This window comes from Sander vitreus, chromosome 23 (assembly GCF_031162955.1).
Source record: "Sander vitreus isolate 19-12246 chromosome 23, sanVit1, whole genome shotgun sequence".
NCBI classification, from domain to species: Eukaryota; Metazoa; Chordata; class Actinopteri; order Perciformes; family Percidae; genus Sander; species Sander vitreus.
Genome location: NC_135877.1, coordinates 18,489,459 through 18,516,990, shown reverse-complemented (window position 1 = coordinate 18,516,990; position 27,532 = coordinate 18,489,459). Strand labels below are relative to the sequence as shown.

At 41.6% G+C, this 27,532-nt stretch overlaps 2 protein-coding genes across 5 annotated transcripts; one reads left to right on the top strand and one right to left on the bottom strand.

The window, feature by feature from the left end:
- The first annotated feature begins 8 nt into the window (after nucleotides 1–8).
- Nucleotides 9–18,024, top strand: parpbp (PARP1 binding protein). Of its 4 annotated transcripts, none has more exons than XM_078242800.1 (11): nucleotides 9–93; nucleotides 552–707; nucleotides 1,267–1,503; nucleotides 1,627–1,731; nucleotides 2,844–3,014; nucleotides 3,321–3,475; nucleotides 9,254–9,437; nucleotides 9,597–9,778; nucleotides 10,431–10,512; nucleotides 15,382–15,568; nucleotides 16,083–18,024. In XM_078242800.1, the coding sequence occupies exons 2-11, from the start codon at nucleotides 558–560 to the stop codon at nucleotides 16,403–16,405; spliced, it is 1,776 nt and encodes a 591-aa protein (XP_078098926.1). In that variant the 5' UTR covers nucleotides 9–93; nucleotides 552–557; the 3' UTR covers nucleotides 16,406–18,024. The 4 variants fall into 4 exon arrangements, with proteins under 4 accessions (XP_078098926.1, XP_078098924.1, XP_078098925.1 ...); XM_078242798.1 differs by having other exon boundaries at nucleotides 38–93; nucleotides 523–707; XM_078242799.1 differs by having other exon boundaries at nucleotides 48–223.
- An 86-nt stretch (nucleotides 18,025–18,110) lies between these two features.
- Nucleotides 18,111–20,804, bottom strand: pmch (pro-melanin-concentrating hormone). Its single transcript, XM_078242801.1, has 3 exons — nucleotides 20,562–20,804; nucleotides 19,386–19,527; nucleotides 18,111–18,160 (listed from the first exon to the last, which is right to left on the bottom strand). The coding sequence occupies exons 1-3, from the start codon at nucleotides 20,802–20,804 to the stop codon at nucleotides 18,111–18,113; spliced, it is 435 nt and encodes a 144-aa protein (XP_078098927.1).
- Between the last annotated feature and the right edge of the window lie 6,728 nt (nucleotides 20,805–27,532).

Sequence of the window (27,532 nt, the reverse complement as noted above, 5' to 3'; positions counted from 1 at the left end):
AGGAGGCACTAAACGTCATCGGCAGTTTAAAAATTCAAAACAACTGCTTTTTGTCGTGGACGCGTATTCTCGGAGACTGCTACAATATTAGAGGTTTGCACCATTAAATTAACATCGTCTGTGATTTAGTGCAGCCATCAACATTTGATACTCTTAGTTATATCTGTGCATCGTGTGGGAGCTGACACAAAGACACTTCGTGATACATGTTTTGAAATAAATAGTAAGTTAAGTTACTAATACTAAAGTAGCCTACCATTGTGCCACTGAGGCCAACGAATCAAGGATTTCCATTCCGATGACAAAGGAAAGACATTTTAAACAACCTGTTCAGAGATTACTTTTGTCTTTACTTGAAAGTCCAATGGCTTTATTTTGCTCCTTAAAAGTCGATTTCTAGTCGGCTTTCTGCTGTACAACCTGGTTTATTAAACATATTTTAAGAGAAACTTCAAACTAGGGTAAAGTGATTTCACATATTGGTTTTAAGTCTATTAATAGACTGATTACTCCTTAATGAAGGAGTAATTTCCTTTACTGCTGCTTTATAGGAGAACATGGAGGCTGTGGGAGAACATCTGAAGGTGATGGTTAAAGTCTTCAGGAGAGAGTGCCACAGGGTTTTACACTCTGAGAGGACCACCATTCATGGAGCTGATGGCATGCTGATGTTGCTGCAGCTGGCCATGGCAGATGTTAATAAGCAGGTAACAGTTCATTCCTATTATTCAAACAGCTTCTCTTCAGTTGGATTCGGTTCAAAATACTTTTTGTCCCTCGAGGTGCAAAAGGTGCAAGTGCATTTATCTAAAGGCTACGCAACATAAACTGACCACTTATACTGTGGCTACTGATAATCGTAAACGCCTTTTTGGGGACTTATTTAAACTGAATGAGGGGTTTCTGTTTTGCTGCTACTTTTAGAGCTGAGGCACCTTGCAGAGAGATGAAAACTAACACTTTTAAAAGAAGAGGAATAGAACACTGTCAGTATATTCCGTTTTCTTGCTGTAAGTTATCCAGCAGCCCCAAAACAAAGCTGTACGAGCCCAGTTCACATCATCATCATGGCATAATTCAATTGAATCATCAGACTGACTGTCATCACATCTATAACTGATGACATTACCACAGGTTTCCGGCTGAGACCGCTCATGGCCCATTTTTGGACCGCGGCAGAAGGTCTTTCTGCTTTTGAACTGATTGGTTCCAGGCCGTCAGTAATTATGGCTGCTGCTTTCACTGTTTTCTCTCTTCTTGTGACAGCACGGCGGAGAGTTCAAAGTGGCTCTGAGTGATGTCCTGATGGCCTGGAAACACTTACTGTTTGACAAACTTCACCTGCCACCCCCCAACATTGCACGCTTGGAGAACTATGATCTCATCCTGGAGACCTACGAATCCTTCCTGAAACGCTCCAACACTGTGGACCTGGTTGATATCCTCTCCATGTACAAACAGCTGAGCTTAGTGGACTCAGACCCACAGGAGCCTGTGAGCCCGGTGAGCACGAGCTGGTTGAAATCAGACTGATGATGTTGATTGTGGATGATCAGATTGGCTTCTGAGTTAGAGATAAGGCCAATCAATGTATCTCTCTAATTACTTTTTTATTCTTTTGCCAAGATCCAGCTGTTTGAGTTTTTATCAGGTAACGTGGATGTCTCAGAGTTACCAGACTCTTCAGTCCCATCGACACCGTCTAGCAAAAGCAGGCCCTGCAACTCACAGGTACGCCCAATCCTGCTTTCATACAATAATAAAATGTGGAATTTATTTCATAAACTAACATAAGAAACCCCTCTTTCCACTTTGCCCTCTACCCTCATATAAAGTTTTTTTTTTTTTTTTTTTCAGGAAAGTGAAATGCCTTTTCTCCTTCTGGCAATAATCCATGCATTTACTTTCCCAGTCTTCCGAGTACTTAATTTCTGTCTGGAATCCATCCTGCTCTTATTGACAGGAACTCTATTTCATATCACTTAGATTTAAGAGCGCAATGTGAATTCAATTACCAGGCAGATGTTTAAAGTAACACAATGTGGGGCTGGACAAGAGCTTCTGTAACAGAGTCTCTCTCTTTCCTCCACTCATCTCTGTCTCTTGTGAATTTATGAGTTTAAATGGAGGCTTGCTGCTGCTGCACTTTGGAGTTTAATATGTGCTGTCAGCCGCTGTATTTAGTAGTTTTACTCCGGCAGTAAAGCTACTGTCCGTTTTTGGTAGTTTATAAGCACAACCTGGACTGGTCTCAAGCCAAATCTTTTACTAAAAGAATAGTTTGACATTTTGGGAAATACCTTATCTCCCTTCTGGTTGGGAATTAGATAAGACAACCGATACCACACTCTTGTCTGTCAGTAGCTTAGCTTAGCACAAAGACTGGAAACAGGCTCAAACAGTTAGCCTGGCTCTGTCAAAAGGTAACTAAAGATGCCTTCAAACACCTCCCTAAAGCTCACTAAGACACAAGCTTTATCTCATTTGTTTAATCAGCACAATAACGGAAGTGTAAAAATGACAATTTGCTGTTTCTGGGCTGGGATCCGTAACTTACTGCAGTCTCTGCTTGTTGCCTGGCAACTGGTCCCAGCCAAGAAATAAGTTTGAAATAAATTTGAAACATTGAATTCTCACATTTTGTAAATGAGGAGCCAGGCTAGCTGTTTAAGCCTGTTTCCTGGTATTTTTGTTAAACTAAGCAAACCCGCTGCAGCTTCATGTTTAGCAGACAGATTTAAGAATGGTTAGTCAACTTTCTCATCTAACTCCTTAACTGATTTTTAAGATGTTTTCTAACCAAAATGATAATGATACTTGTGTATTTGATCTATTACCAATAGGTAAAAATAGCAGTGAGAAGGGTTTTCTGCTCCTATCTGAATTTGCTTGTGAATGCCAAGAACGACATGGCGCTGGCGCTAACCATTGACGTCCCTAGTCGCGCTCTTGGACGTCAGGCATTTACCGACATAAAGCATGCTGCACATAACAACAACACTTCTCTCTTCTTGGTAAGAAACATCCACACCCGGCATGTGCTTAGGATTGTACTCAAGTATTTGGTTTCATTTAGTGTTGTTGGATTTCTGGGTGATTCTATAGGGATCATGGGATAGGATAGGCAAAAATAAGCCTTGGCTTCAGCCTATTCCTTTTTCAGTTAGCTATTGTGGGAAATAATTGTTTCTTTCATGTATGTTAACCGAAATAAGATTATTCATCATCGTGCTTAGGCTTTAGCGATGATGTATTCACGCTTTACAAAAAACTTGGAGTAATCCTCTCACACCATTTGGGCCTCTTTCATGCTTTTGCAGGCTGTGACATCTTTTGTGAGGGCCATCCAGCTCGGAGGGAAGGGCTACGCTCCAGCTGAGTCTGACCCACTGAGGAAACATGTCAAAGGCCTGTCTGACTTTGTTCAGTTTCTAGACAACCTGGAAGAAATACTGGGAGAGATTCCTGACCCAAGGTACACAATGCAGCTTAATCCAGGCTCCTACTCGCTCCCTGTCTTATATTGTTGCTTTTAAGGTAATGCCTCCCTTCTTGTGACAGAATCAGCTGTAAATGTTGGGAGGCAGGGATGTGCTCCATTCAGGACTGAACTTTAAATCCCAACTTAGCTTTCTGAATTGAAGTTGTAAAAGTGTTACAAATGACAAAGGGAGTAGAAGTAGAGCTGGGCAATATGAAAAAAAATCAAATATCCCGATATTTTTGACCAAATACATCGATGGCGATATTGTACGGTTAACTGTTGGTGCTTTCACAAAATATTTACACAATGAGAGTTTTGATAATTAATTACCAATAATGTGGATACAATGTCTAAGGGGTACAGTGTGTTATTTATCAGTGGAGACCGTTTTCAACACGTTTCATCCAGTCCTTCCAGTTGCAGAGTTCGCTGGTGCTAGGCTAGCGCAAGTCAACAGTATCTGCTAGCCTGCCACTAAAAACAGTCTTACCCACTGCACAGTACACCCGAGGCAAATAAATTATAACACCAGACTATCGATGTAAATGTCTGTGTTGATAGAATAATGTTAGAAATAAAACCACCCTTGCATCGCATTGCAATAGTTATACTTTGTTCCCTGTAGTTGGTAGCATAGGCTACAGCAGCGGCGGAGTGACATTACCTAGGCTACCGAGGAAGCCAGTTTCCATGACAATCCCACAAGTTTATTTACCTGCCGCTGCAATTTGCATGTAAACTGTCCGAGCTTACATGACTTTTCTGTCAGCAATTACCTAAAGTTAGCGGTTAGCCCAGCCAGGTATCTACCAAGAGTGTAGCTATACTGATAGCTAACGTTGTCACTCTCCACAATGCATTGAACTGTAATGTTATCTCCACGAACGTTGTCAGTCTCAATCTATCAGTAGTAGCTAGGCTAACGTTATGAAAGGGGCTAGCTTTATTAGCTAGAGTAGCCTACCAAAAGTTATTCCCTGTTCATCAGTAGCTGTTGGTGCATCTGGAAAGACGGATGGAACCGCATTCGTTGTCAGTGACTTGTGGTCCTTTAGATTGCGGGTCGTCTGGTCTAAAATGATCAATACACATTCGCCACTTGAGTAGAGTCTCCGCCGGTGTCTTGATGTCCAAGCCAGCAGCAAGAAGCCAAGTTGATTCCTTTCTGGATCTCCCAATGGAAATTTGTGGAAACTTTGTGGTGCCCGTCTGTTTGGTTTATTTTTACAATTTCTAAATGCACACTGAGTCACCATGTTGCCTAGTCCTTAGTTTCCAATTCAATGCTTCAATACCAATATACTAGGCTACTACTAGGTGTCCCGACTGTAGTGCGCTTCTCTTTTTACTTTTTGGCGCAATACTAATAACCGGAGCAAAGTAAAATTCCGCCTGCTGAGAAACTAGTCCCTCAAAATGTAATGCGATCATTGAGATGCAAGGGTAGTTTATTTCTAACATTATTCTATCAACACAGACATTTACATCGATAGTCTGGCGTTATAATTTATTTGTCTTGGGTGTACTGTGGAGTGGGTAAGACTGTTTTTAGTGGCAGGCTATGTTGACTTGCGCTAGCCTAGCACCAGCGAACTCTGCAACTGGAAGGACTGGATGAAAAGTGTTAAACGGTCTCCACTGATAAATAACACACTGGCTAACATGGAAATGAGGTCCTATGTCCAAAATTCTGAACCACACCTTTAAGTGCAAAGGAATGTAATTGAATTGCCTTGTTGCTGAAAGGTGCTGTAGAAACAAAGTTGCCTTGCCTTACAACCTCAGCCTGTCAGTCAGTCATCAGGGCATAGAAACCACTGTTGTGCCTGCTTGTCTCAGAGGAAGTGTAACGTCAACAGCAACCGCTTTCGCCTCTCCATTAATATCATACATTATAGCAAAGGCTGTCTGCATGAAGTTTTGAAAAACTGTAACCACACTTGAAACCACTTTATCGGCATTACCGTGACTCACTGTGATTTCAACAAAACTGCAGAGCCGATGTAGTTTGCCCGCACCTCTGCGCGTGTGTGTCTGTGTCGGAGCTCCGCTCTCTGTCAATATGCAGAGAGGACAGATACAGACACTTTTGGGACCGAAAGATCAATAATTTTTCAATTTTGACGACGTAGTTAAAGGAACACGCCGACTTATTGGGACTTTAGCTTATTCACCGTAACCCCCAGAGTTAGACAAGTCGATACATACCCTTCTCATCTCCGTGCGTGTTGTAACTCTGTCTGACGCCCCCAGCGCTAGCTAAGCCTAGCACAGATCCTGGAGGTAACCGGTTCCAACTAGCCTACTGCTCCGAATAAGTGACAAAATAACGCCAACATGTTCCTGTTTACATGTTGTGATTTGTATAGTCACAGCGTGTACAAATAACAAGGTCACTATGATTTTACTATCTAGTAATTGTTGACTCTATTACTCCAACTCTGGCGTTATTTTGTCACTTATTCGGAGCAGTAGGCTAGTTGGAGCCGGTTACCTCCAGGATCTGTGCTAGGCTAAGCTAGCGCTGGGGGCGTCAGACAGAGTTACAACACGCACGGAGATGAGAAGGGTATGTATGGACTTGTCTAACTCTGGGGGTTACGGTGAATAAGCTAAAGTCCCAATAAGTCGGCGTGTTCCTTTTAAGGCGGCAGGCTGGTGTTTCTAAGGCAGCCGCCTTAGCTGCAAAGTGCTGCGGGAAACCCTGATGATATTACAATATCCAAAATTTAAGACGATATCTAGCCTCATATATCGATATAATATCAATATATTGCCCAGCCCTAAGTAGAAGTGAATGACTAAAAACTCAAAGGAAAACAAATTACTCATCTTTTATTTTACAATAGCCTGATAGCCTGGCACTATTAAGTTTTTAAAATATGCCTACCAGCATCTCTAAATTTGACTAATTATTACATTTTACCTTGTTTGTTTAATCGGTACAAAAAAAAGAAGTGTAAAATCAAGCTGGCTAAGCTAATCGCCTAAACAAATGAAGGTATGGTCTATATGTCTATGTTGTGACAGGATGTCCCAAAATGCATTAATATGACCCTTTAAAAGCATCCTCTATGATGAAAAAGATTGTTCAATGGAATGCCACTGGACAGTAGTGTTGGGCATCGAGAACTGATTCCTACTTGGAATCATTTCAAAAATTACGATTCCATCGGAATCGTTTCTTTATTGGAATCGTTTAGAGCAGGGGTTCTCAAACATTTTTCAATAATGTACCCCCTTTGAATTGTGTTTTTAAGCCAAGTACCCCCTGACCAAAAAACACGTTGACATCTATATAAAGAGGAACAATACAGTGTCGTCCGTGAGATCTACTAAACAACAACCTCGGAACTGAAAAACATTTAAATGCTACATTTCAAATGTTCAGAATCCATCACTTACAGTAATTCATTCATTATTATAGTATAATTATTTTAGGAATTATGCATGACATATTTTTCAGCATTTTGCAAAAAGTTCATGTACCCCCTGCAGTACTCCAAAGTACCCCCAGGGGTACGCGTACCCCCATTTGAGAAACGCTGGTTTAGAGGACTTGGTTTCAAATCTGATCATCGCTTCCCAATTTAATATGTACAAGTTTTGGTTTCCGAAGCGGCCAGGCGCTTGTTGTGTTGCAGCCTTGGAGCACAGTAAGCAGCGCTCTAGTGTGGCTTTATTTTACATTGAAAAAGCAGTAAAACTGCAAACCACCATTGACTCAAAATAAAACTTTCCTCTTATTTGTGAAAATAGGCATGTGACCCGTTTCAACTCCATCCCTCAAAGAATCGGAATAAAGAATCGCCAAGAACCGGAATCGAAAGGAAGAATCGGAATTGGAATCAGAATCGTTCAAATCTAAACGATGCCCAACCCTACTGGACAGTCCAAAGGTCTATTTGTTTGTGGCCTTGGCCCTGCAGTACTTTGAAAGACTGCATCATAATTGTGTCTGAAATCCAGACCTAATCAGACAGCAACTTTGGATCGCCACAGGGTATGGAAAATTCTAGGAACTCATCAGGTTTGTTCTGGTGAACCGTTGCTCGTGCTTAAGCAGGAGACCATCAAGCCGCTAAGAGTCACTGCAGTCTTCTTGTCTGTGGTCCAGTCAGAGACACTCCGGATTTCAAAAAGGCATCTACAAGCAACTTTCCATTTCAAATAATGCATTGTTACAAAATGCTGTACTTAATTCAATGTGGTCTAATACACACATACACATTTCCAGAGAAATCATCCTGAGCTGATTTAAGGAATACAGAGATTCCAAGAAAATTGAGCATGCTTCGGTATCTACCAGCTGAGGTCAAATACACTAAAACTATGCATTTATGACTCGGTGGGATTTTTTTTCTTCCTGCAATTCAAGTTCAGTTTAAATTTTCCTCTCTCTGGTGTAGCCGATTCAATTCTCATTGATTGAATACAATTCTGCTCTGTGTGGGGGGGGCCCCTGCTGCTACTTCTGGTAGGAATATATTTATATTTTTTTTAATACTTTTTAGTGATCCCCAGTGGGGAAATTACAATTTACACTCTGTTTGTCAGAACACACAGGGCCTGAAAACACACACACACACACACGTCCTATACATGCACAAATGGAGAGATGTCAGACAGCTGGGTGTATCGGCATGTGCACCTGCGATCATACAATCCACCTGTCCCACTGCAGCTCGTTATTATTTCCTTCATATCCCTGTAATGACTCCCATTTAAGCTTCTCATGATAACATTTGGATTGCTAAAGCATGTTCATCTTTGCCACATCAAAGCCTGTCTTTGTTACTTGCCTGTTTGTAGCTCTTTCTTTGATGAATTATCATCAAACCTTAACTCCACAGATCATTCTCCATCCCATTACAGATTATTTGAATGTCAAAGCATTTGGCACCACAACAAAAGCGGTTATCAGAAATGATTTAGCCGTTCAATCATGTGAGGGTCGAGCATTTGAGGTGAAGCTGTTGAAGGCACGACGTAGCCATATCAACACACTGTGATGTTTGTGTAGCGGTGGATACGGCTCTCGCTGCTCTTCTGAGGGTTTTCAGTTCATGCAGGCTGATGAGAGCGCGCCACGTCTGATGAGACACTGATGAACTCGGCCAACATGTGTCTTTCAACAGGCAGTGCCTTTACGCTCTCTGTGGAGTACTGTATTTCCTCATACAAACACCTTCGAGAGTTCAGGGCCCCTTGTTCACTGAACATCTGTTTTCCCAAATGATTCTGTTACTGAGCCCTGCTCGCTCACATCATAGCCGGGTCAGGGTCGGACCACCGCCTCTCCACCTTACTGCGATGCTTTAATGCACTTGACTGTTAGAAACTTACAGAAGTGATATGTTGCTATGATTTTTGGACATGCGGCACAGAGCATGTGCGAGCACATTTTCTGCTTCATAACTGTTAACATTGGCAAAGCTGCGTTACAGTGAAATAAAGCTCAACTGGATGCTAATACCGAAACAATTACTCTGAGCCAATTAATTGAAAGTGAAGCTGCAGTATATCTTGTGAAGACATTCAGACTAAGGCCTGGCTTTTCTGGGTTTTCAGTTTTAGGAGTGAGTTATTCATGTTGGCAAATATTGGCTGAACTCTTGAACACTATTAATTCTATCCAGATGAAAACCTATATGTGTTCGCAGAAGAAAGAGTCTATTGCTGTCCAAAACAAACGCAGGTTTTTTTTCTCCCTCTACCTACGGCAGAATACCACTCGCATTGTGACTGTCGGTGTGTTTTAATTCTCAGTGTGTGTGGAGCCAGGCTGGTGACTGCCATCAGGGCAGTGCTGGTGAAGGGACGCAGCAGTGGAGATGCAGTGTTCGCTGCAGCTGAGGAGACGACAAAGGAGCTGAAGGAAAGGATCTGCCAGCTACACCGCATCCAGAAAGTGATTGCTAATGGAAGCGGGACGGGGATAAGCCCTGCCAGGGTAATGTATAACTCTGCTCTCCAGCCAGGCAGCTACAGTTTGGGCTTTTGAGTCTCTCCTGGAGTCCATACATTTATACAAAAAAAAAAACACTTCATCTTCATCAGCTGTTGAAGCTGACAGTGCAGTGATTGTAGTTGTGTTGCTCTTCTTTTCCAGCCAAAGGCTTACGCGGTCAATCACTGCACTGCATACGGAGGTCGGGACACTGTGAAGGTGCTGGTGGCTCTGCTGGATGAAGAAGCGCTGACTCCTCCGTGTCAGAACAAAGCAGACCTGCTGTCTGAGGACCAGCCCACCCTCAGTGGAGCAGAGGGGACCTGCGTCCTCAACTTGTTTAGGTTGGCACAAACAGTCATGACACTTAGTGCATTTACATGCACAGCAGTAACCGGGGTTAGTTAGTGAATAACCAGGTTATGCCAGTTCTCGCCACATGAGCGGGGAAGAATGGGGGAATGACAAGAGTAACTCTACATCCGGTAAGGTAGGTGGCACTCTGCCAATGCACAACGCTTTTTCTTCCAGTTGAACTATGTCGAAATTACACAGACCGTGATCACCGTAGTCAAATTTAACAACTTAATGTTTTGTTTATACACTCTGGTCACAGCATGGGACAGAACAGTGTTCCCGCCAGATGACTGACAACTTGTTTGGCTCATCATAACGTTATCTGTAACCAGTGTCAGGTGGAACTTTGAATTAGATAAGACTTTCTTCACTACCACAGGATTCAGTCAGAGTAGAAAAGCCCCTCAAACAACAATTAGACCAGCATGAGGCTGTACAACTCTCCACTGAAACCATATGGAGAAAAAAAATCTCCCACTCTACACTAGAACATTACTCTGGTGAAATATCTGAAATAAATATAGTAATGTAAAAAAATAAAAGACAAAAGACTTTGTGGTTGGTGTGACCATGTAACCTTCTTGCTTTTCAATTTCATAAGCCTCTTGTCTTTGCCTCTCATTGTGGCTCGCCCCTCAGATCCCCTGAAGTGCCTACTGGATGTTCTCCAGAACCTCTAAAGAACCGAGTCCAGAGCCGACTAGACCTGCTCAAACCCAAGGTAACATGGGCCCCTTCGTCCAAGAGCCCCAAATCCAAACCATCAGTTACTTCAAATTGAATCAGATGTACAAACATTGAAAATAATGTCTTTACATCCTGTAATTTCTCCCTGGTATTATATTATTTATTTGCTTAGCTGAAGCTCACATCTTAACTGACTTCCACCGTTCCCATTTTCACAGCTGTGTTTTAGCTCTTAGTGTTGGTTTGAGGGTGCCGTTTAAATCCATGGCATAAAACCACTTATTCGTGGGGGATTCAACCTATTAACCAGTCCTGATGATAAGTTATCCTATTGTCAGGGCTCAGCTCCATTTGCTTACAGTGCACAATATAACAGACTCTATATCTGATATCGATATCTCTTTCTTTCTTCCTTCCTTCCTGGCTTTGAGCTCAGCTGTTCTGGGATCCGTGTGAGAAAATCTGTCTCATTGTGATTATGCAGCCTTTGTTGCCAATAAGGTTTGAGTATACTGACTTAACTGTTGGTGTGCTTTTGTTGTTGCAATTTAATCTACAACGCGCGAAGAGGATTGTTTCATCTGAATCTTGATTTGGCACTTGCAGTTATGATAACAGGCACTCAGCAGTGGAAACTAACTTAGTACGTTTACTTAAATACCGTTTTTAAGTTACTTGAGTATTTTCATTTTACCACATTTTCTAAATTACTTTACACTTCTTTGATATTTATTGTCCCATGAGGGAGATTTGTTTTCACAGTTTTATGCACATGGCAATATACATGGACAAATATATCAACAGGTAACATAAAGACAGGTATATAGACACATAGAAACCACATTTACGACAACACCAGATCAATACAAAGTCAGCAAGATAGTTTGTTTCTACTCCACCATAGGTTGACCGACATCTACAGTATAGTATATCATAAGGTAAACAATCTGATAGGGATCACTTAGATTATTATTTTTTTTTTTTTTATTGTGACCAAGATGCATACTAAGCAGGACGATAAGAAACTGTAGTACAAAAATGAAGAAAAACCTAGGTTTGAGGTAATAACATTGTTTGTCCACCAGAGAGCACGAACAAGTCAGTATTCATCTTGGTCTCAATTGTTTTAAAGGGGAACCGATTTTACACATCAAAGTCTGTTTGCAGGTCTCGGTAACTACTGCATATGTGACAAATGTTGTATAAAGCCTTTGTGATACAAAATCTGATAAATGTCCTCAAGTGATGTCACTTGAGTCGCCGTGGGTTGGAGCTGAGGACAACAAGTTTGAAAATGAAAAAAAATCTGGAGGTGTGTAGTTGGAAAGAAGTGAGCTTACTAGACCTTTTTGTAGCCTGCTCCTCACCTCTGCTGCAGACTAGAAGCTCAAGGCTACATTAGCCGCTACTAGCATCACACACCCGAATCTCCGAACAATCCATCAGCGTTTGACCTGCATTGTGGGTAATGTAGGCGCCAGGTTTTGACAAGAAAGAACGCATGGAATAAAAAAGAAAAAATGTCTGGTTCTGCTGCATTGATTTTGATAATTGTTTAAAAGAATGTCCATTGTCCCGCAATACTCAGTGGAGTACTCTTTAAGGGATTCATATGAAGATTTTGTATGTTTAATTTTTTTTTTTATTTATATCATTGGGGGTTTTTTTACTTCCAAATATCAACATCAGTATCAACTTCAAAAATCCACTATTGATCGGGCTGTTCCAGCTACATTATGCCGCTTAAAGCGTAACTCTCGCCAAAATGCAACCTAGGGTCTTTTAGTGAATGTACCCGAGTCATACTTCCGTTTAAAAGCATAATTAGGATGGAATCGTTACTTTTAAGATCTACCGTATTTTCGTTTCAACTCACCGTAGCTCTTATTGTTTCCGGCTGCTACCACCTCTGCAGTCAAAACGAGTCGATATCCGAATGCGAATGAACGGACTCCATATGAGGCTCCTTTTTCAACTACGAGGTCAATATTGTTTTTCCATAACGACAAAACAAGAAATAATCCATGCATTTATATGGAACTAAGCTTTAGGAGCTTTCCATCTTTACTCTCCTCCCTGTTCTGTTGCATTCGGAAATCGATTGTTTTTGACTGATAAAATGGCTGCGGCCGGAACCAACAAGACCTATGGGGAGTTGTTCAAAACCTTTTTTAGTAAACTCTGGGTACACAAACAATGTTCTCAATGCTTTCGTTAAGGTGTAGAGACCCTGGTGATACTTGAAGCAAAGATTCATGTTGTGTCGAGCCTTCTTAGTGTTTTAAAAATAGCTATTTTGAGGCTAGCATAAAAGTGCCCCTAAGCGGTCCCATTCAAAAGGCCATTTGACCGAAAAACGAGAATACGGTAAATCTTAAAAGTGCCGATTCCGTCCTAAATATGCTTTTAAACGAAAGTTTGACTCGGGTACATTCACAAAAAGACCCTAGGTTGCATTTTGGCGAGAGTTTCGCTTTAAATACTAATGCATCAGTTATAATAATACAATATAATATTTATAATATCACTCTGAAAGGGGTCGTTCCGTACCCTAATGAGTACTTTACTCTTTTTACCTTCATACATTTTGCTGCTGATACTTTTACCTGAGTAAATTTTGAATGCAGGACTTGTAACAGAGTATTTTTACAGTGAGGTATTGCAACTTTTACGAGTACTTCTTCCACCACTGTATACACTCCACAACTGCTGAGTCACCTACAAAACACTGACAAGACCAGCTTTAGATTTTAAGGTAGGACTGGTCTTTTAACCTGAAGCAGCTCCACTGTGTGAACTCCTTTTGAACATGTATGCTAAGCACATTTGGTGAAATGGCTCCTTTATTTGATTGCGCTAGCAGATGTCATTTTAGCTCCCCACAATCTGGCTGCCTTCCTGTTTGAGTGCGCTGTAATGGTCCCTGGGCAGCTCGCCGCTTCCTGAACTCGGTGAGCGGAAGCTTTCTGCATCAATTTCACTTTGAAGATGCCATATCAGTCGCGTAATTTGACTAGCAAGGGGAACTTGAAAGGTTATTGTTTCCTGTTGTCTGCTGAATGACTTTATCCCAGACTTCTCCAGCGGTTTCATCATGCACTGACGTCAACTGGCACACACAGAGATGGACAGATTTAGTTTCTGCTTTTGGGATGTTTCCAAATCTTTTGTCTTTGTGCCACAAATGATCCAAACGCAGAAATAACTTTTGAACAGTTTACTGTTGCTCTTTTTTGACGTCAGTAATAATGTTTGTGAAAAGATGCTTTTGATAACATGATTCAGTATCTACATTTTGTTTCAGAGCGATTGTATCAGTCTCTGACTGGTGATACTATTAATGGTGCACCTGTTCTCACTTCTATCACCTTCGTGTGAAGACACAAAGCTGCAGAAATTGCTTGCACCTGCTTGTGGACGTACTTTTAGGAATGTCTTGGTCAGGTGTCTCCAGCGTCGGTTCAGGCGGTGTGCAGGGGTAATTTCAGGACAGCTATCTTCGGAGGAATAAGGGCCGTCTGACCACACGGTGCCATGTTGGGCTCCCACCTGTTGTAATTGGATTAGACTTTTTCCGTCAGTCATAGTTTGGCCGTGTTCACTCTTCCATCCCCTCCCATTGTTTTAGGGGCGTTTCAGTTATGTTTTATTAGCATGCAACCATGGCATTATACATTTTTAGCTCCATTATTGAAGAGTGCCTTGTTCTGAGTGTTGCTGTTGTTTTAGGTGCACTTTTAAGAAGTTCTTTTGAAAAGCACAAAGGCTTTGATCCCTTTGTGCTTTACGGACCCACCCAGCTTTGCTTGCTGTATTTTTCTCTCCGATTTTACCTCCCTACTGTGGCCCACTGGCCTGAAGAGTGAAATCCTTGGATTGTGATAATCCCAAGTAGGCGTAGATCAAACAGTGGTTGAAAAGCTGTGAATTTGTGTGCCCCAGGGCCAAGATTGTAGTCTTTCTGTATCATTCACTTTCATACAACTAACTCAGCCTTCTGAAAAGGCTTTCTAATGAGGTGCTGCTCTACTGCAGTGGTTCCCAACCTTTTTTTCCTTGGCGCCCCCCCTACTTATGTCTAAGAAAAGCTGAGGCCCCCTCGGAAACCGAAGTTGAGGTAACTCTCGAGATAGAGCCTTACTTTCTTTTTTGATACAGAGGAGTTATCAGCACTTTTACGTTTCTCCGCCATGTTTTATTCATAAAATAGTGATGCCGTGGCGGCAGGAAAAATGAGGATGATAGCAGCTAGCAGCTGACCTGATGACAGCAAGGGTCACAGGTTAAGAGATCCCGGAGGTTTGGCCGACTAAGTAGCCTGCCTACAATTTTAAGCGAGAACAAAAATATATAGTTTTTATGCAGACTTTTGTATACATTATATATTCTAGTGTATTATCATGATTTGTTAAATGTGCAAATATTTATTTTTTACCTCAACCTCAAACCAGATAAAGACTTGCACACCCACTGTGATCTTTGCCGCACCCCAGGTTGGGAACCACTGCTCTACTGTACGTAATTGTGATAAGATTAAAGAAACGGTTTCTCCTGGTTAAAGTGTAAAGCTGGGCTGATATATGATTCCTCAACCTTTATCGTCACCTTGTCTGTTGGTCTGTGTAAAAAGTTACATACTGCAACGTATATAGGTTAGCTAATTACAGCAGAAGAGACATTCATTTGAACTGGATTTTGTGTCTCTTCCTAGAGGATGAATCCTAATGACTTTGGTGATTCCATGAATGAAATTCCCAGATTTTTTTTTTTTGGCTCCAAACACCAAAGTAAAAGCCAAAAATTAAGGAAACCTAGGCCACCTGCCCTAGTCATTGATACCGATCATGAACGTGTCACCATATCATATCAGCTGCATTAACATATTTTTTTCTGTTTATTCCAGCCCAGAGACAAAGTCATTCGATCCCAGTTTGCGTGCACATACAAGGATGAAGAACTGCCACTCAACCGTGTGCTGGAGTTCCCCAGCACCAGCCAGGTCCCTACCTGTGTGCACCCAGCACCCAAACGCCAAACCATCCCAGCTGTGGATGAGGAGTGCAGCTCTGATGTGGAGGAGACAACCAAAGGTACAGATTCAACTTCATTAAATCCTACAGGAACTTGTTTTTGTGCTCCCCTGCATGCAGAGAAAAGCTCAAAATGTCAACACAAGTGGTGTAGCGTTCTCTTTCTGCTGGGATAGATTTCTGTTTCCTCTGACGCCACACAGCTGGACCAAGGCCCAGGCACACCTTCTCAGCTCCAGCCTTGAACCCTTCTCAGCCGTAGCCCTGGGACTGGTACTTACAATCAGCCATTAAATTAATCTATAAAAACTTGCTCACACACACACATCTATAGTAAAAACCCAAAAGCGCACACACACACACACGTACGTTTTGCCCATTTCCCTTTCTGTCTTTTGTTCCGTGGGAATTCAGGCTCGGCTCCATCAGGTTACATGACAAATGTTCAATTTCAGCTTCATAGAATAAACATACAGCCCACTTCCCCAAGCAGCTAACGTCAGCAATTTCGTCACAACGTTTTCCCTTTTTTTTTTTTGTCACACTTGCTTTTGCTTTGTTTCAATCTTTCCAGCCAAGTCTACATCTGAATGCCCGAATAAGGAGCAGAGCGGCGTTCAGCGGGGGCCAGCTCTTGAGCCAAGAAGTGGAAATGTGCAACACAGAGGTGCAGGCCCGGGCAATAGGAAGAAAACTGGCACTCAGATGCAGAGAAAGGGCAACAAGAGGAAGCAGGTGGATTCTGACCAACATGGAGGATCAGAGAACGAGCCTCCACAGAAGAAACAGCTCACTAGTGTCTTGGTCCAAATGCAGGGCAAGAATGTCAGTAAGGCCTCGAGTAAGAAGAAGCTGATAGCTGGGCAGGGAAAGCTAACCAGCTTCTTCAGACTCTAATATGGGTTTGTGCTGGTTTCATGTCAGTCTCTGGACTTTCTGTCAAATGGCGTTCATACAAAGCAGCTGAATGTTGTTAATTTGTTTTCTTCCACTGACAAATCTTGTGCAGTATGTTCCAATTAAGACTGCAACTAATGCTGATTTTTAGTCCCAGTTAATCTGTTCACTGTTTTAATGATTTTCTTTTTTTTATGGGAAATACGCTCATTTGCTTACCAGCTCTCAATTGCGTACTTGCTGAGAGTTGGCAGTCTGGCTATCACCAGATCAAGCTCAATCTTTTAAGATTGAACATTAGTCTGAGGAGTCTGCTCTGTATTTTCTACTGTACAAGAGGCGTGATCAACGGGCACAGTTCAAATGACTCTGTACGCAATTGGATAGTCCTTCAACCATTCAGAGCAACAATCTGGGTGACGTAGCAGCAACCGTGGCATCAACGGGTTGCTGCGCTTCAGTGGCCGCTATGTTGAATGTAAACAAAAAGCTGCTTGGTCGCTTCTCTATCGTCATCGTGTTAAACCCGCCAACAGCGCGCCAGGTGGATAAGCCAGTTTGTGATTGGTTCCCGCAAATTTGTAACTGAAGCAGGATAAATAAATGTACAGGTTTCCAGTCTGAGCTGCAGGGCAAAATCAAATCGCCGGCAGATCGGGCTGGGTTTACCTAGTCTAGAGAGCTGGATGACTGTACGCTAAATATGAAGCTATAGCTAGCTGCTTATTTCAGCAGAACTAAATAGCTAACCCAGCTCTGCTAAACAAGATATAACTAAGTAATTATTTCCTGTACCAAAAATATTAAATAAAATTCAATACATTTCATTTCAATAAATTAATTAGTAAAAATTAGAGGTGCAAGGTAGCAGATTTTTTAAACTTTGGACAGAGCCAGGCAAACGGTTTCTCCCAATTCCAGTTTCTATGCTAAACTAAGGCTAGCTAAACTGGCTAATAGTAGCATTTAACATACATACATACCGTTTGTTATAACATGTTAAATAGCTTGAGTAGAGATTGTTTAGTATTTATTTATTTTTTTTTACTTTTTAAACTGACCCAGAATAACACTTTCCCAAGATTTTCACTCTTTATGCTAAGCTAAGCTAATTGCCTGGTGGCTGTAGCTTCATTTGTAGCACACACATGAGAATATTCTCATTTAACTCTCAGGAAGAGAGTTGAATACTGTATATACTGTTTATATTACAACCCAAAAATGTTAACTGATTTAATTTCTTATTCTATAAAATGTCAAAAGATGGGTGGAATCTTACTATTGAGAAGAAATAACCAGCACTTTTTTTGCATTTTTGCTTGAAAGATTATGTGAATTCCTTATCAAAATTATTGCAGATTAATCTTCTGTTGATTAAGAGATTTGTTTCCACACCAATTTACCCATTCAGCATTGTGAGAAATGTGTGGCTGCAATGTGAATGGGTCAGTTTGATAGATCATTGGGAAACTTCTGGTCAGTATACTTTGTTTCATCAAGACAAGGCCTACTTTGTGCTTGAAATGTATATCACTAGTTGTGCAGTTTATTTAACTTAACCACAGGGAAATAAACTGTAAATATGATGCAGACTTTTAATACACTTTTATTTGGTTTTACATGTTTGTGTACTCATTTTCTACATTTCATGATAACATATATCAGGAAGAAATGTTTACAACACATTCAGGACAGGATGGCAGCATTATTCTACCCAGCAGGGTCTGTACACTCTTCCTATCATACACCGCAGCACTAAAGGAAAGAATAAAGAAAGTAAGGAATACTTGTATTAGTAAATATGAACATTGGATATCAGAATCAGGTGTACTGGTCAGGTATGTTGACATAAAAACTGGAAGCTGTTATGGCGCATTCTTGTGGTGTGTCGGAATAACAGAAAAACTTAGTTCCTGGCAGCGAAAATTCATGTGAATTCCCCTTTAAGTTGGAACAACAACTCGGAAAGTCTGAAAAAATGTTGGTACATGACTTGCCGAGTTGGCATCATATTACACGGAAACATGGCCGATGAAAGTAAATGTTGGGTTGTGGTATAAAAACTGAATTTGCGAATTGCATATAAACTTTTTGCTTACATGTAATTTGTAATATAGTATTAGGTTGTAACCGTCAGTTGCTGTCCACGTAAAGTGACCTAGATTAGTTAGAAATTAAATGTATTAGCATTAACCCTGATAATAGATAACATAAGTATTGGGGGGTGGGGGAATCACAAATGTATAAAGCTTCAAACTACAAATAAATACTGGAAACAGCTATCAACGTGTTGTTTAAATGCTCTGAGCAAAGACAACACATCTTTGTAGCGTCCATGTTTTTATCCACATTATGACTTAGAGCTCATGAACACACCGAAGTCAGAAGGACTTCCCAACTCGGGAAATGGGACCATCTGAGGAGCACACGAATGCACCATTACTTACTTACTTACTTTTCTTTTGCGTTAACCCTTGGGTTGTCCTTGTGTTGACCCTTTTTTTCAACGTTGGGTTTCTTTCAACCAAATTGCCCAAAAATAACAATGATGCATGGATGCATTCTTCGCAGGTAAAATTAATGATTACTTTCATTGAATTTTTGTTGTTTTATTCAATTTTATAGCGTTTGATGTTTTAATGGTTTTAAAAACTGTATCCTGACTAAACTTTGAAATGAACCTGTCTGTGATCAATTGAACATCCTCTGATCTTAACTATTAGTCAAAATAATTCATAATTTCTCCTCAAAATTATGTATAATGTCATAAACTATTATAAGAATGATTGACAATGAATAAAGAAAAGCATTGGGGGGGAAGTGACAAAAACGTTTAAAAAAAGCATCAAAAGCATTGAAAAACAAACGTCGGAAAAAGTGCCAAAAAAAGTTCATTTTCAACTTTGACTAGAAATGATAAGTTCATGGGCGACGGGGAGACAACACGAGGGTTAAGAAACATCCGTTTGCAGATACTTACTGCCGTCGTCAGCATTTCTGCGACCAATGGTTAAACTGTGCTCGGCAGGAGTGTGGCTCAAGCGTCGGTCTGTGAGCAGGGGAAAGCTCCGGGTGAAGGTTGGGTTCAGCCCACGAATACTGTGTCCTTTCAGCCCCATGTCCTGAAACACAGTATTGATTAGTGATTGCATGTAGACCACACGTGTCCGTGCTCCAGGATCTGAACTCTGGATCGTCATGGTTGCAGCAAATTTGCAAAAGCTTTCAAAGATTATCTTTTCACTTGCAGCACAGGTGTTGGATCTGTCTTTACCAGCTGATCCAAGCCACAGGAACCCCAAATGGAAGAAATATGTTTCCCCGTTTTTATTATATCACTGTGGCCCGTTTTCTTACACTTCCCCCCCGGTTCGCCCAGTTGGCTTTGTTCTCTCCAACATGGCTGCCTGTTCCCCATTACCGCAGAGATAACCACCATGTTCATGACACACAGGAGACGCAACCGCCAGATAAACTCTTTACACATCGCAGCCAAACGTTTGAGAGAGCACAGATATATCATCATTCTTCCCACTGTGATTCCAATAAATCTTTATAGGCTTGTGATCATATGACCTTTTCAGCTAATAGTATTTCCCGGTTTTCCAGCGCTGCCATAAAAGTTTTTCATAGATGTGTATGAAATATTGACTTAACAGTAGACACGAGGACGGTGACCAATTGAAAGGGGTCAAATGTTCAGTCACAGGATGGACATAATGTGCTCTTTGTTGTTGTTGAACTACCGTGAGCTGTGGTTGTTTGTGGAAAGAAATCTCATACAATAAATAGTTATGATGCATGACTGTTATTGGCAGAGTTCAACGGCTACAAACTGAGACTAGCCAGATACATTTATGTGGGATAAATTAACTAAGAGTAGTCCAAATAGTGGGTAACTTTATACAACTACAGGGTTGGTTCACCAAAATAACAAAAGAAAGAGAACCTTGACAACTTCTCCGTCCAAAGACAAGTGTCCTGGGTAGTCTGGGTAATACACAGAACATGCAGCTAAAACGTTTAACATTTCAATGGCTTATAACTGTCTATAAAGAATTAGTAAATTCTTTATTAACCATTAATACAGCTATAGTTACCCTTTAAACAGCTTCACACTTTGAAAAGTAATCAACAACTGTGATGTGACACTTACTGAGACGATTATGATTTTAGGGCTTCCGTCTTCATCCATCGCGTTGGTGTCAAGCATGAGGTTTCGTCTGTATGAGAGAGGAACCCCAGCGGGCTCAGTCATGGACTCGTCCCCCAGGAACAGGCCATCTTGCTCAGTTACGCCGTCTTCTCCTTTAGTTGCAGGCATGGCTACAGTGACCAAGTGGCTGCTCAGCTCAGAGAACAGCACCAGAGTATACAGGACAGAGTAGACAGAAATCATGGTATTAACAATGTTTAGTTCTCTCTCACCTAACGAGTGTTGTGACCGGGCTCTCAGCTGTCTTATATATTCAGGGAGAGGGCATTTTGTTTACAACTGACGTCTGTTAAATGTAATTAATTGTCATGTATCCTGCAGGGCTGCATCCATCTTAACGGCCAAAGGTCTCAGGAAGTTTAAAGGTCACTTTAAACTGTCATTTTAAAAGCTGTTCCCTTCGTAAAGAATAAGGTGAATAGCTCTCTTTTGTCTGTTTAGAGATGTGATGAATTCAAATGGATAAATAAGGGATACATGGAGGGGTGTAATTTTAAAAAGGCTCACAGGAGGTCAAAGTGCAGGAATTACTTGTATGATGAATGAGAATTAGATGTATCTTTTCCTTCAGAATCCACATGCTGAAATGAACCCAGCAGGTTAGAGGACAGAGACCATTGAGTGGTCTTAGTGAGTCAATTTCTCTGAATAGCATCAATGGCTGCACATGGCTGAAAACAATCCTATGATGGACCATCCACTAAGGTCAGTTACACATATGAAAGCAGCAAGACACCAGATTATTACAACAACAAAAAAAGATGATGAGTAAGGCCCAGATCAGACAGAGCACCTCTTTGCAGGTTACACAACACTAAATTGTCTAAATTTGAAAAAAGAGCAGCTTGCAGCATTTTATTTTTTTATTATTGAAAGCCACAGAAGACCCACAAGTCGATTCATCCAATTGGACAATAAGAAAAAATGCAAATGACGTCGGGCGCTTTTCTAATCTGAGCTTTCTGAGTTTTTTCAACGCAGCTCCTGAAAAAATGTGAGGCGCTCAGCAATGCAAAAGCAGCAAGCAAAAAGCTTCACTCTCATTAAAAACAATTACAAAATGCCGCCCAGGTTGCTGAAAAGCACGCTTTCTGATCGAGGCCTAATAGTGAAGGAATAGTTTGCTATCTTGCTGAGCGTTAAGCTGCAGACACACTGACTAGACGGCCGACCCTCAGCAGAAGTCTCCCCGAGTTGGTCAAATAAGTGCCTCGGAACACACCAAAGCGACGAGACGTAATACGTCTCCATAACAGCAGGCGGCGCTAATTTGTATTGTCGCCCAAAAATGAAAACCGGCAGCTGATTGGACGAACGCGTCACGTGGGTCTGGTTTCTCCGGAAATTCAAAGACAGACTGTCATGGCGGCTTGTTCTGAATATGATCTCATATTGTACTAAAATAGTTCACTGAAACGTGTTTCTGAAAACATTTTAAGCGAGAAATAGGCCATGCAGTTGCTGAATCTGTCTTCATTTCAGATCGACAAAGGTCAGTTTAAAACTTTCTCGTTTCCGGGTTAACACTCTACCAATCAGGCAAGCATGCTAACAAGCTAAGATGGTGATCCTGGTAACATTACACCTGCTTTAGTCCTGCAATGCCAGACCTTCTGGCGAGTCCACACAGCACAGAGCTCAACAGTGACCGCCCACTTTTTTTCGGCTCTGTCTCCGGAAGTGTTTTTCCCCATTCAATTGTTTCATTGACGTTTCGAAAATTGCTTATATAAAGAGTTTTAAGTCTGGAACCAAGCCAACCAGCTACGACATGAATAGTGAGCATAACACATTTGATTTGGCGCAAAAAAACATTTTGAACACGGCAAAAAAGGCAAAAGGTACAAGACCGTGTACAGAAACTATCATAGACTTCAATGGTAGAAGCCGTAGAAGATCGCTCTAGCCGTTCGGCGGTTTCGCGGTACGGTAAACGTTTCTATGGTAACAGCGAGTTGGACCAATCAGAGACGTTGCTGTTACGTTTAGGATTGTGGGTAGTGTAGTTTTTCTCCATTAAATCATGGATAAAACATGTTTTTCCTAAAACAAGGTTGATTTCATACGGACTTCTAGCTTCTACAGGAGCAGAAACCTTCGTTTCACAACCACGTAGCTCGTGGTCAGTCTACCTCGGATGGTTTAGACATCATGACTGATATTCTAAATCCTTATGGAGAAAATCAATAGGATTTTTACTTCCAGAGTCGGCTGTGGGCGGGACTGTTGAGGTCTATTCCAGGATGGGAGAAAAACGTGCTCTGGTTGGCATTTCTTTAAACCAATCACAATCATCTTGGGCGGCGCCAAGCACGTACACGGAGCAATGGCGCCTCTGCAAAATAGCCTCAGGAAGGTATTTGTTTTGGTGGAACATGTGTACGTTTAAAGGTTGTTTTAGTCGTGCAACAGAAAACTCAGATTGGACAGATAGTCTAGCTAGCTGTCTGGATTTAATTTGCAGAGATCTGAGGAGCAGTTAACCATAGTCCTCATAAATCGACCAGAGTTTAAAATGCCAACACAAAGAAAGCCCAAGGTAACGGACATCCGGCCTAAATGAGGGACACCGGAGCAATCCCGAAGTGCAACGTTGTGTAGACTACACCTGCTTAAAACTACAATATGTACATTGTCTGCCACTAGGAGTCTATCAATAAAAAACAATAATAATTAAAAGGTAGAGCAATTCTGTTATTATGGCATCTTCTCCTTTTAGGTCAACACCTAGAGAGTTTCAATATACTATTGCATAGACAAGAATACAAGGTGACTGAAGCCATCACTTTCACGCAGTATGACATCATGCTGCATCACATTTAGTCCAAATTAATGTAATAACCAAAGAAACAAAAAACAAACCCACAACAACCGGTCACATTTACTCACAAGACGACCGTAAAGCAATCACAAAAACAAATTCCCCACAAATTCCAGCCAGACTGCTGGGGCTCAACACACATGCCACAATGCACATACAAAGGCACAGCGGCCACTGACACTGCTCAAACCTTAAACACCAGCAGCAACAATCTAAAAGCAGGCAGGAATAGCTAGTAAAATCATTTTACTAAGTTTAAAAAATTCATTAAACTTACCAAGGCTGTCTGTCATTTGAAGAAAAAGTCCATCCTCCTTTCTGTCAATAACTTTACATCTAAAACGAACTTGAAATAACGTTACTGCTACGGTTTGTGATGCTAGCTAGTTATGCTTCAGTTGGCTAACAGGTCCGAAAAATGCCGACGTAGGTGCCCATTTAGAAGGCTCCGGCCTGTCAATGAATTCGCCCACTGGAAGCAGCACAACCGAGCTCGGGAGAGAGTAGGCCTAGCAATGAAATTACGGTAATAGACTCGTGGGAACGGACTTATAATACATATGAAATTAATAAATATATAGGCTATAATTATTAAAATATAATTTTCTGATTCTGACAATCTCTTGGCCAGCAGAGAAGGCCTTGCTGGCCCACCTCTGGGTAAAGGTCCTTACCCCAATTGAACCACTTCAAGTACCAAAGGTCATGGACAATGCATTTTACAATGCAGTGACAAAAGAGAGCTGAGCCAGAAGGCAAAGCTCTCAATCTACCGGTCAATTTTCATTCCTACCTCACCAAGGTCGTAACTTTGGGTTCAACATTGCGGGGGGGGTTGAGATCTCCACTTTTAAACAAACTTGAAATTTTGAGCATATCAAACATTTCATTTTCTGCATTCTGGTGAATTTTTCTGCAACAATTTGTGCATTTTCTGCATCAAAATATGGTGCAAATGTCTTTATTTATGTAAAGGAAATTATTATTAGATATTTGAGGGGGGTTGCACTGGCCAGTTTTGGGCCATCCCCACTGTAAATTACGCCTATGACCCTCACCTATGGTCATGAAGGCTGGGTCATGACCAAAAGAACTAGACCGCGGGTACAAGCGGCCAAAATGGGTTTTCTCAGGAGGGTGGCTGGTGTCTCTCTTAGAGATAGGATAGGGTGAGAAGCTCAGTCATCTGTGAGGAACTCAGAGTAGAGCCGCTGCTCCTTTGCATGGAACGAGCAAGATGAGGTGGTTCGGGCACCTGGTAAGGATGCCCCCTGGGCACCTCCCTAGGGAGGTGTTCCAGGCACGTACAGCTGGGAAGAGGCCTCAGGGAAGACCCAGTACTATAGGTGGAGAGATTATATATCCACACTGGCCTGGAAATGCCTCGGGATCCCCCAGTCAGAGCTGGTTAATGTGGCTCGGGAAAGGGAAGTTTGGGGTCCCCTGCTGGAGCTGCTGCCCCCGCGACCCGACCCGGCATAAGTGGATGAGGATGGATGACCTTTAACAGAGCAGCTAGCATAGCTGTAGATTCTAACTCTTTTTACACTGGTTTTGTACGGATTAAACAAACAGGATATAATGTGTTCACTAGTAAGCTTTAGAGGTGCTGGTAGGCAGGTTTGTTACCTTAGACAGAGCCAGGCTAGCTGTATCTCCTGTACTTCCAGTCTTTATGCAATGCTAAGGTAACAGGCTGATTGATGTAGATATGTGTTATCAATCTTCTCATCTAACTCCCGACAAGAAAGCGAATAAACTATAAGCTATTTCCCCAAATGTCTAAATATTAATTTAAAGGAGAATTTGATATGCCACAACTCTGTGCTCAATCCTTGGGAATGTTTGATCGACAAGCACACACACCATCATCAGTTGACGATAAAAGACGGAGGCAGGCAAAAACCAAAGGTCCTTCATGTTGACATAGCTCTTCTCGACTCTAAAGGCTTACCTTATTAACATCACAGGAGCCGTAGGGCAGGGGATGGAGAGCCGGGACATGAATAATAGCTATTGAACTCAGCTGAAGGGATTTTACTTGGAGCGGTCAGCCTTTATTTTGTAAGTATTATTGTTGGAGGGTGAGGACTTCTACTGAAGGACTGAACTTGTCCACAGGGGCATGGCCGTTCCAGCAGAAGCACAACTGAACTTGTGAGCTTCATGCTCTGTTGTTGTAACCTTTCTCGCTCTTTCTCTCTTTCTGATAATCTCTCCTTCCATTTTCCCATATTTCTCCTGATATAGGCTGTATTAACGCACTGATATGGACAGTAGACACACTGCAAATCAATGCCACCCGATCCAAAGCTTCTGGGCTCTATCAGCTTCCTTGGCATTCACTGTGAAGATTCAATGAACTCTGCGCCGTGGTGAAGGTCTTTATCTGGTAACAGATTTTTTCTCCCTGGTCTGAATTTCTAAGAAATCATTACCATAATTCTCTAACAAAGAACATTAGCAGAAAAGCCAAGAGTCAAATGATCTTATGAGGACCAGATGTGATTCCATGGGTATCCAGGAACATTATTTACTAAATCCAAATAATGTTTCCACAACACAGCTCGTCAAAGCTTCAACTGATGCCAGTAAAGTTTATTCAACTACTGACTGTGCTGTCGCTGATTTGTATTTGGTCTTGTTTGTATACCGTCGTAATTACGTCCAGATTTGATCTGACCTCATGCATGGTTTAAATTTTGAACTCGAGGAAGCTGCAGAGTAGTTTTTTCATCAGCTCTGTCAGCTGCTTGCATCACCTGTCAGTTGCCGGTGCTGTATTTCAATCACACCGCCTACAGCTTTGTGCGTAAAGAGGCCTCAGAAGTCTGAGCCCTATGACATCAGTAGCAGCATTGTTTTATAATCCTCCGGGGGACAATACATTATTTCCTCGCCCTGTATTAACACGCTGCCTTTCATCACAGACACTCGTCTTCTAATAGAAACTATAAAGGAAAGAAAAACCAAACAGCTCTCTGTCGGAGCAGAGGGGGAGGCTCCGGTTCCAGGGAAATGTGATGCGCTGGTGCTCCATACATGATGTTTGATATCTGTGTATTTGTGCTGCAGAGACTTGAGTTGTGCCAGAGGCCAGCATGCTGCATTCAGCAGAGATGTGGGTGCAAACAGGGGGGGGGACCACATTTTGGGCAGATTTTTTTTGTTGCCCAGAGAACAGACCATGGTTTCCTGGAACAATGCAGCTGATGAGAGTCTCTCCAAGGAAAATAAGGCTCTGACATCATGGGTTCTTAAAGCACACAGCTGAGCCAACACTCTCTGCTATAATCAAGCCTCAGTGAATTTCCACTGTCGACTGAAATTGAGAAAGAAGGAGAATCTCCTCCAATGGTTAAGACCCTTTTTTTTTTTTTTTTTTTACACATGCTTTAATCTAACTGCTAACATTCCCGTTGTAGTGCGCGGCTCACAGTGCACTTGTTGGATTCCAGTGTCTCCATTTCCTTTTACATCTTTCCTTGGCTCAAGATAACAATAAAATGTGACACAAGGCTACTTGTAAATTTGTCATGATCAATTTATCACTAGCCAAGACTGGATGCTAGCCTCCGAATATGAGAATATTTGGGATTAGAGACAACGAATGCTGAGTTGACAACAGGAGGAGCAAAAGTTAAACCCAGCTAAGTGAAATCATGTGTGTCTATTGGGGGAAAAATGAATGGTTGAAGACTGATGAAACCTCACAACCACTTTTCCTGTAAAACAACCAGTAGAATAAGTAGTACAATTGGTGAGTGTAGTAAAACAGACCACAAGGTCATTCAAAAGACAATTGTGTGCTTAAAATGAGGGGCTGAAGAGTGTGGAGAGATTGTGTTTCAGAGCTCAGTCCAAAATCTGTGTCCTTAGATGCACTGGATCCCGAGTGCACGCAGATCAATGGGAAACGGATTGTGTTCTTTCCAGAACCATCCTGGTCCTTGAGGTCAGCTTTGTGTTGTACTCCTTGAGTCACCATGTAATCCAAAATTAGCACATATAAGAGGATAAACAGAACATTTTTAAGACATCCTGACGTTTGTGTTATATTACATTATAATTATTACAACTGGATGATACT